At 38.7% G+C, this 9,706-nt stretch overlaps 1 protein-coding gene across 1 annotated transcript in view; it reads left to right on the top strand.

The window, feature by feature from the left end:
* The window catches only part of Fbxl13 (F-box and leucine-rich repeat protein 13), a 171,049-nt gene that overhangs the window by 27,080 nt on the left and 134,263 nt on the right, over window positions 1-9,706 (top strand). The window contains exons 5-6 of the mRNA XM_013035265.1: window positions 2,670-2,817; window positions 6,120-6,266. Of these exons, the coding sequence (XP_012890719.1) occupies window positions 2,670-2,817; window positions 6,120-6,266 (295 nt within the window). The remainder of the gene's footprint in view (window positions 1-2,669; window positions 2,818-6,119; window positions 6,267-9,706) is intronic.

Here is a 9,706-nt window from a genome sequence, read left to right as displayed (position 1 = left end):
CTAAGTAACACTCAGCATGGTTGTAATAGTAGGAGGTGATACTCTTCAAAATTCCTTTACAGAATGAAAATTCCTTTCAAGTTCTAGAGAAAAAGCAGTTTAGGTTTTTTTGTTGTTTGTTTTTTCTTTTTTCCCCTCTTTGCACTTCTAGATTGATTTTGCATCTGAACACTCTAGTTTGTCTTGTGATATTCTCTCGGTCCTTCTTTGAGCTCCTCTGTTTTTTTCCCCCTCAAACATTCTCTTACTCTGACTTTTCCTCTCATTCTTTCATCTCTTCTTAATTTTGGTCTCTTCTCTATTTTACCTTTAATCTCCTTTCCCTCCTAATCTACTTCTCATGCTTAGGTTGAACTATGAGGTATTGCTGATGTTCTTTCTACCCTCCCTTCTTTTCTCCTCCCCTAATTCCATTTACTTGTTTCTTTTCTATATTTCTATATTCCTTCTATATCTTACCTTTTACTTCTTCTATCATCTTAACTCACTATTAGATAACATGGGAGCATATTATTTATATTCAGTATATATATGTGTATATATATATATATATATATATATATATACAGCAAGATTTATATTCTAAAACAAGTAATTTCAAAGTTACAGTCCCAAAATTTCCAAAGTGAACATTAACTACTTTCATTCATATCATGGAACTTTATGAATGTTACTCTTCCTCCCTTGCTCTCAGGGCATCTCTCTCCCTCTCTCTCTCTCTCTCTCTCACTCTTTCTCTCTCTCTCTCTCTCTCTCACACACACACATACACACACACATACACACACACACACACACACACACACGCACGCGCGCCCCCACACACACTTTCTTTTCCTCTCTCCCTCCTTTTCTCCATACTCTCTTTCTTCCTCCTTTCCCAACTTCTTTCTTTCTTCCTTTTTCTCCAGTACTGAGGAGTATGCCAGCCACACTATTAGCACAATGTTCTACATAACTCTTGGTCATGAAGTGGTTAAAATTTTTCTTGAGTATTTATTGTTGGAAATTCCAAATAATAACCTTGTTATCATTTTCAAAGTGGTACCATCAAAATGATATAAAATTAATAAAGCATAATGAATATTTAAACATTTATTATACATTGTATAATAGTGTAATAAAGTCTTAAATGTCTAATAAATATTATAAGCTTATTTAGCTTAGAGAATACACAATTGCTGATAGAACAACACAGTAATTATCCCCAGAATGTTTTCTTTTTATACTTGTTATAACTTAAAAGATAAAAACTGAAATAAACTTAAGCACTTTTGGGAAGTTATTTTGTGGGAAACAATTCAAGCAAAAGGCATTTAATCAAAAATGAACAGAAAATATGCTATCTTATTTTTTTATTGAAATGGTGAAGAGCTGGGGGGTTACAGTTAAATAGGTAAGGCAATAAGTACATTGTTTTTAATCATTGTTACCCCATCCCTCTTAAGGAAATAATTTTTAAGCCTCTGTTTTGCATGTCAATACAAAAGTGTTGAAATCTCTAAGATAATTGCCCTGAAAAGACAACTGATTTTGCTTGTTCTTCAGGTGGGAGTGGGACTTACAACTAGGATTGTTCAAATGGAACCCCAAACCCTTAAGCATAAAATGATGGAACAAAAATAGTTCACTTAGATAAATTAAGTGAATGGAGCAGATACAGAATAATACAATCTTATTCATTCTTAATAATGCCACAATACCCAATTTTCTAAATTTCTTTTTTTCTTTTTTTTTATTGGCTGTGGGGCTTGAACTCCGGTCCTGGATGCTGTCTGCCTCCAGTTTTGGAGACAAGAGTATCTGGGAAATTTTCTGCCCAGGCTGGCTTCGAACCATGATCCTCAGATCTCAGCCTCCTGACTAGCTAGGATTACAGGCCTGAGCCATCGGTGCCCAATTGACAGTACCAATTTGAGAAACATTAATTAGTTAAACAACTTGAGATACAGGCTTCTGAAAGGTCATAGATATCAGGAAAAAATAACAAAGTTCAAAGGGACAGTTACCCACAAAGGCAGATTTAGGGAAAGTCAAAGGCTTTTTAAAGTTCCAACTGTGATGTTGGAAACTGACATGCTGACATGCTTTGCTCTATTTGCACAATATTGAACAAATTTTAGAAATTTGTGACAAGTTTAAATGCGGAAAGTACTCACATAAAAACCAGATATCCAAATCCAGTTGAAAAGAAAAGTAAAAAAAAAAAAATCTCCCAAACTCAAAACAACAGTTTTGGTGGGAGCCTGCCCTCTGGTAGCTTATTCCCAAGCCTGTTTCTGTCTTCTTGGTTCCTGTAATTGTGCTTTGGACTCCAGCTAATGTATATAAGGCAATCTTTTTATTTCTAAGGCGTATTAAATTCAAGGACATTAACTTTTTAATATTACCTTGTGACTTTTTTTTTTTACAAATAAGTTTAGAAGTTCTGTTTTTTATAAAGAGTAGACTTGCTTTAAAAAAGCAATTGTATTCTGTTGTATCTTAATTTATAAGGACAAAAATGATGTTTATAGGTTCATAAAGTCTTAGGAGTACTATTGAATACTGATAAACCTACTTAGTTTTGGTGATAATTAAAACAAAAACAACTATTAGAAGCGACCTTGGTTCCATAGTGTAAGCTGTTATGATAGAATATGAAATCATTTAGGATTTTTTGGAAATAGCTTTAACTATATACAGTATTCTAATACGTTCTCTCCAGAGACCCTATCAAACTTGCATCTGATGTTCAGTACATACAGGCAAAAAGTTTTCATAGACCGCTGGCGGGAAGAAGTAAGGCGAAGGAATAAAATTCGAGACGATGAGCTGGTATGGTATATTGGAAACCAATATTTTAAAGAATCATATTAATTTATGGTAATAATATTGTCACTAAAATAGTAGATATTACGTTTTTGGTGGGCTTTTTGCTCTGCTAATAGCATAAGTTTCACTTAGTTATCCCAATTATTTTGTATTTCTGTTTTTTCATTTGAAGTATGAATATCCAGGAAAAAAATATTTATCATTTTATTTTAAAATTTTGGTAAAGACACTGAGAATTTGGCTGAAACAGACATTTAGGTGAATAAATAATGCTAAAGTAAAAGAGAAACTAATGGAACTAAATAGAGACATAAATGATAAAAACTTAATAAATGTGTTCATTTTTATTCCATTGGTCATTCTCTTACAATGATTCTTTTAAATTCTTTGGGATTGTGTACATTGCAGTGTTGTTAAAGTTCATTCTTGTGCAGTTGCTGTTATTTGGAAGAGTCGTGTTGCCTTATTTTTTCATAGACCTTGTGTTTCCTGTGCTGGGATTTATGCATCTAAGGCCAAGTTGTTGTCTTTCAGTTGAAGTGTAGTACTGGCATTTGAACTCAGTTTCCCATGCTTGTTGGGCAGATACTCTAGTACTAGAGCATGCCCTCAGGCCTCAAGTATTCTTATTGTTCAGGCAGGTCTGTAGAGTGTCTGGGTTGGAGTGGAGTTTCTGACCATTGAATTAGGGGGATAGCTCATTAAGCAGCCATTTCCCCATGTGCTCAGTGTACTAGCTTGATCCTCAGCACCACTCAGAGAAAGAGAAAAACTAGTTGTAGTCTCTTTCAGTGTCAAATCTCCTGTGATGTGGGATGAAGGTGGGACTTGTCAAGGGTTAGTTCTCTGCTTCAAAAGCTTCCCCTCTTAGTTTTTTTTTTTTTTTTTTTGTTGTTGTTTTTAAAGCTTCCCCTCTTTGTGGATTGGTACCTGCTACTGGCAGCTCCGAGCTTTGCAGCTTGTGGGCTGGGCAGGTTCCCTCTCGCTCTACAAATTACTATTTTATGTTCTGAGGATCAAAAGATGTCCAAGTCTTGTAGCTTCTCCCAGTTGTGTGGGAGAGTGGTGGGAGTAAGCAGAGCACTGCGTCTGGATAGGAGGGAGGGACTCAGGCGCTCCACCTCCCAGTCTCAGTGCAGGACCTGGGATCATACTCTTTAGCATGCCTGGCAGCAAACACCTGTTGCTGGTGGCAGTCTAGTCAGTCTTAGTGCTGCCAGACACCACCCAGCAGTTAACCACCCTGTGGGAGGGAGGAGGCTGGAGAGGTTGCATGCTCCACAGGATCAGGAGTCAGTCCCTCTTGGAAGCAAACACATGTAGTTGGGAGGCTACTCCCAGAGGGAGAGCCCTCCACCTGTTGCAGCTCTCTCCACTCTGCTTCTGCAGTGATCCTTAGGTGAGGAGACATGTTCCTTGTCAGGGAGGAAGGGGCCATGAACCACAAGCCTTTCATTTCTTTACTTCCCTGCTTCTTAAACTTTTTGGTGGGTCCATGTCAGACCCTATCTCTCTTTCCATAGCCAACTAATATGGCTCTCCCACTCTGGGCCACCTGGTTTACTTCCTTATGGATTCAGTTTCCCCACCCTATTGGAGAGCTAATTGGTTTTGTGTGTGTGTGTGTGTGTGTGTGTGTGTGTGTGTTTGGTTGGTTGGTTGGTCGTGGGGCCTAAACTCTGGGCCTGGGCACTGTACCTCAGCTCTTCAGCTCAAGGATAAAGCTTTACCACTTAAACCACAGCACCACTTCCGGCTTTTTCTGCGCATGTGGTGCTGAGGATCAAACACAGGGCCTCTTGCATGGTCGTGGGGCTTGAACTCTGGACTTGGGCTCTGTCCCTGTGCTCTTCAACTCAAGGTGAGCGCTTTACCGCTTGAGACACAGCGCCACTTCCGATTTTCTCGTGGTTTATTGGAGATAAGAGTCTCACGGACTTTTCTGCCCAGGCTGGCTTTGAACCGGGATCCTCAGATCTCAGCCTCCTGAGTAGGTAGGATTACAAGCCACTGGCAGCCGGCTTTATACTGGTTACTTTTGAGATAGGGTTTTGCTTCCTTCCCAGGCACATACACCTGGACCACAGTGCATCCATTTTAGGCTTTCTGTCATAGCTGGGATGATAGTTATGTGCCACTACATCAGCTGCTTTGTATTGAGATGATGTTTTATTGATTTTTCTGGTTGGCCTAACCTAGGACTATAATGCTCCCAATTGTAGCTTTCCACATAGCTTAGGTTAATAGATACATGCAACTGTTACCCATCTATGGGTTGAAGAGGAGTCTTGCAAACATTTCTTCTCTGAGTGGGCCTTGAACTTTGATTCTCCCATTCTGTATCCCCAGTAGCTAGGGTTATAGGTGTGAGCCACTGGCTTTCTCTGTTGGCTTTCCATTTTTTTTCCTGCTGTCCTGTCACTTCTATTGTGATTCTCAATGGTGCCTCTCTCTCTCTCTCTCTCTCTCTCTCTCTCTCTCTCTCTCTCTCATCTCTTCAGAACATGTCTCTACTTTGTTACCCTGTATCTTCTCATTCAGAGTCATGTAGTTCTACCTCAGATTGTGTTCCTGTAGTCTTCATCATACACTGTGCACAATGTTTTACACACTCTAGTTGAAAAAGATAGTGTATAGTACATACTTGGTAATATACTATTCTTAATATTTACATATATGATTAACTGGATGTTCAGAGAAAAAAATTTCTAGCCATAGAATTAGTTGGCCAATAGTAATTCTGCATTCACTCAGGGAAAGGAATTGGCAGATGCAGGGAACATCTGTGTCTGCTGGTTCTTCCATGTGGCCCTTCCTTAGGTTCTAATGGATGTGTGCATCCCACTGGAATTTTGTGTGGAAGAGTGAAGGGTGAAATACTCATTAACCTTAAAACTTCTGGTTTCTCATACAGTGTTTAGTGGTGTATCAGAGTTAAATGGGAACTTTATGAGAAATCAGGCAAATCTCCAAATAATTTCTTTTGGACCCCCCTTTTTGTTATTACTGTGTTAACCACCTCCCTTCCATGCCTGAAATACCAATGACCACAATTTTCAATTAGTGGGCCTTAGTTTTCCTAAGGCTAGACAAGTTCTTTAAGGGTAGCTGACTGATCTTTTAGGATGGCTAGGAGCAATGATCTATAAAGTCAGGGTGGTTTAGAAAAAAAATATAATTTTTGTGATGATGATGATGATGATGACGAGTAATCTTTATCGTAGTGCTGTCAATATATCAGTTACTGTTCTCCGAATCTGTTGTCTCATCTGTCCCATGGAATTTGTAAATTCCTTTCACTGCAGGCATTGAAACATGACCTTCAATTGAAAGCATGGAGAAGTACCTTAAAATTAAAGAGACGCGAAGGACGAGACTCTACAGACTTAGCTGAACTCGGTGAATACCCAGCATTTGACATCTCATTGTTGCCTGAAAGAGCAATATTACAGGTTTGATTAATTTATTGCACATTACATACTATAATCTTGCAATATATGTATTGTTTGGAGTTAGGATAAATATTTTTTGGCCCTTCCTTCCTTCCTTCTTTCCTTTCTTTCTTTCTTTTTTTTTTTGCCAATTGTGTGGCTTGAACTCTGGGCTTAGGCGCTGTCCCTGTGCTCTTCAGCTCAAGGCCAGCGCGCTACCGCTTGAGCCACAGCACCACTTCCGGTTTTCTGGTGGTTTATTGGAGATAAGGGTCTCATGGACTTTTCTGTCCGGGCTGGCTTTGAACTGGGATCCTCAGATCTCAGCCTCCTGAGTAGCTAGGCTAGGATTACAGGCGTGAGCCACCGGCACCCAGCTCATTATTTCTTTCTTAACAAATGGCTTACTAGGGACTGGGAAGGTGGCTCACTGGTAGAGTGCTTACCTTGCATGCATGAGGCTCTGGGTTTGATTCCTCAACACCACATAAGCAGAAAAAGCCGGAAGTGGTGCTGTGGCTCAAGTGGTAGAGTATTAGCCTTGAGCTGAAGAGCTGAGGGACAGTGCCCAGGCCCAGAGTTCAGGCCCTACAATTGACAAAACAAAAACAAAGACAAATGGCCTAGTAAAGTCTGTTCTTCAATTGTAATTTCTATAATTTCTATATTGGTTTGTACTTGTGTAGTTCATTTTTGGCAATATTAGTCCAATGGCTAGAATATACTTGAATACTTTATTTTGGTTTCATACTTGAGTTTTTCACTTTTTCATATGGGGAATTAATATCAGAAAATTTAAAGTTTTGAGTAATAATATCTAACACTGTTGTTCTAATTGTTTGTCTCTTTTTTGTCAGTCGGGGGCTTGAACTCTGGGCCTGGGCTCTGTTCTCAGCTCTTCAGCTCAAAGCTAGCACTCTACCACTTGAGCCACAGCACCACTTCTGGCTTTTTTCTTTTTGCTTATGTGGTGCTGAGGAATCAAACCCAGGGCCTCAGGCATGCAAGGAAGGCAAGCACTCTACCACTGAGCCACCTTCCCAGCCCATCTGTGAGACTCTTATGTCTAATTAACTACCAAAAAGCTGTGGCTCAAGTGATAGAGCACTAGCCTCAAGCAAAAATGGAGGGACAGTGCACATACCCTGAGTTCAAGCCCCAGGATTGCCCTGGGGTCCTGAGACAGCCCTCCCAAAAAGAAAATAGAAAATAATCTCATTTTATACCTCCAAGAAGCAAATCACTCAATCCTTTTTTTAATTGTGTGTGTGTGTGTGTGTGTGTGTGTGTGTGTGTGTGTGTGTACCAATCCTGGGGATTGAACTCAGGACCTGGACGCTGTCCCTGAGCAACCTTGTGCTTAAGGTTAGCATTCTACCACTTAAGTCACAGGGGGGCACTTCTGGTTTTTTTTCTGAGTAGTTTATTGGAGATAAGAGTCTTACAGACTTTCCTGTCCAGGCTGGCTTTGAACTGCGATCCTCAGATCTCAGTCTCTTGAATAGCTAGGATTATAGGTGTGAGCCACCAGCACCAAGCTTTACTAAATCTTAATAGTGACCAGCAGATCTACAGTTCCGTACTCTTGTTAATGTAGCTAATAATAACAATGCCTCAATGCTTACTTGAAAGTTCTTTAAGGTAAGTCTAATGTAATGGGATGACTTTAAGGTATGACTCTAACTTTTAGAAAGTAGACAATGGCATATGTAATAAAATTCCTAACTATGTAAGCAGCAGATTGTTCTTTCAATCCATTGCCTACTCCCAGGTGCCCAGTTACGCTCCTGGAGGCAATCATTGCTCTCATTCTCTGGTGGATTTGTCATAGGCAAATAGACCCTATTTATTTGCCATAGACCCTATTTATTTCTGATTTCAATTATTTCAGTTGTTTGTTTATTTTAGATGACTCCAGAACTGATGATAAAAGCATGCACTTTCTACACTGGGCATCTAGTAAAGACCCACTTTTGGTAAGAATATGAATTTTATATATTATTTATTTATTTGTGTTTTTATTAATGATATTCTCCCCACTTAGGGCCAATTGTGATTTTATCTTTTAAAGTTTTAAAGTCATTTTATATTAGTTCTTTAATATTTAGTCAGCTTGTATTTATTTAAAACAACGTCTTCTTCTTCTTCTTCTTCTTCTTCTTCTTCTTCTTCTTCTTCTTCTTCTTCTTCTTCTTCTTCTTCTTCTCCTTCCCCTTCCCCTTTCCCTTCCCCTTCCTCCTCCTCCTCCCCCTCCCTCCTCCTCCTCCTCCTCCCTCCCCACTTTGGCTTGAACTCAGGTCCTGGGCACTGTCCTTGAGCATCTTCGTGCTCAAGACTACCACTAGAGCCAGAGCACCATTTCCAGTTTTTTCTGAGTAGTTAATTGGAGATAATAGTTTCATGGACCTTCCTGCCCAAGCTGGCTTTGAACTGAGATCCTTGGATCTCAGCCTCTTGAGTAGTTAAGATTACAGGCATGAGCCACCAGTACCCAGCTCTTCCTGGTATATAACTTTTTTGGTATATAACTTTTCTGAAATCATTGAGGTCCAATATATTTTGGACTTTCTATCTCCTTCCTTTAAAATCAGCATTACAGTGAGTCTTTTGGTAAATTAAAATTTTTATAATGTTATTCCATGATTTATCTTGTCTAAAAAAGAAATATGACTATCATATAATCTCCTGTCCTTGTAGGGTCATCAGAAATTCTTCAGGATATACCTAACTCATGCAAGTTGCTTTTTTTCCCCTTCTATGATTGGCCTTTGAGGGGAGAAAGAAAGCATTATTTCTTATTCCTCCTAATTTATTTATTTATTTTCCTAACATCAAAATATTATTCTTCTGTGTCTCCTCCTGCAGCACTTGGAGAGACGTGACAGCAGCTCACATAAATGGCAGTGTTATCTCAGTGACAAAAATGGAGACAGCAATAGAACATTACCATTTAAAACTTCAAAAATTAGTATTTCATCTCTGGTACTCTTATATAAAAAGACAAAAAGAAAGACTTATAGGTAAATTCTTATATATAACTACTAACTTTTGTATTTATCCATATAATAAACTGTTAAGCATGTATGGGAGTATATAAGCAGAAGGTAAAGAATGTTTGTTTAGGAAAGTAGAGCTACTAATTTAAAATGCTCAATGAGATTTATTTTAATAGATTTTAGTGTACTTGAGATAGGCATACTTAAATCAAATTTTATTTGTATTGTGTATATGTTTGTATAAGCATAAATAGGGATCTACTTGTAGCTTTTTACATAATAGAAAGCCAGTATGTTATGGATGGATACCTAAATTGACTGAAGAGCTCTACTTTTCTTTTTTTTTTTTAAATTGTGAAAATACTGTACAGAGGGGTTACAATTACAAGGGCAAGATAATGAGTACATTTCTTATCAAGCATTGTAGCCTCCTCCTTTGTTTACCCTTCCCATCCCTTCCCATCC

This window comes from Dipodomys ordii, unplaced genomic scaffold, assembly GCF_000151885.1.
Source record: "Dipodomys ordii isolate 6190 unplaced genomic scaffold, Dord_2.0 Scaffold207, whole genome shotgun sequence".
Lineage (NCBI taxonomy): Eukaryota > Metazoa > Chordata > Mammalia > Rodentia > Heteromyidae > Dipodomys > Dipodomys ordii.
This window is presented reverse-complemented; position numbering and strand designations above follow the sequence as displayed.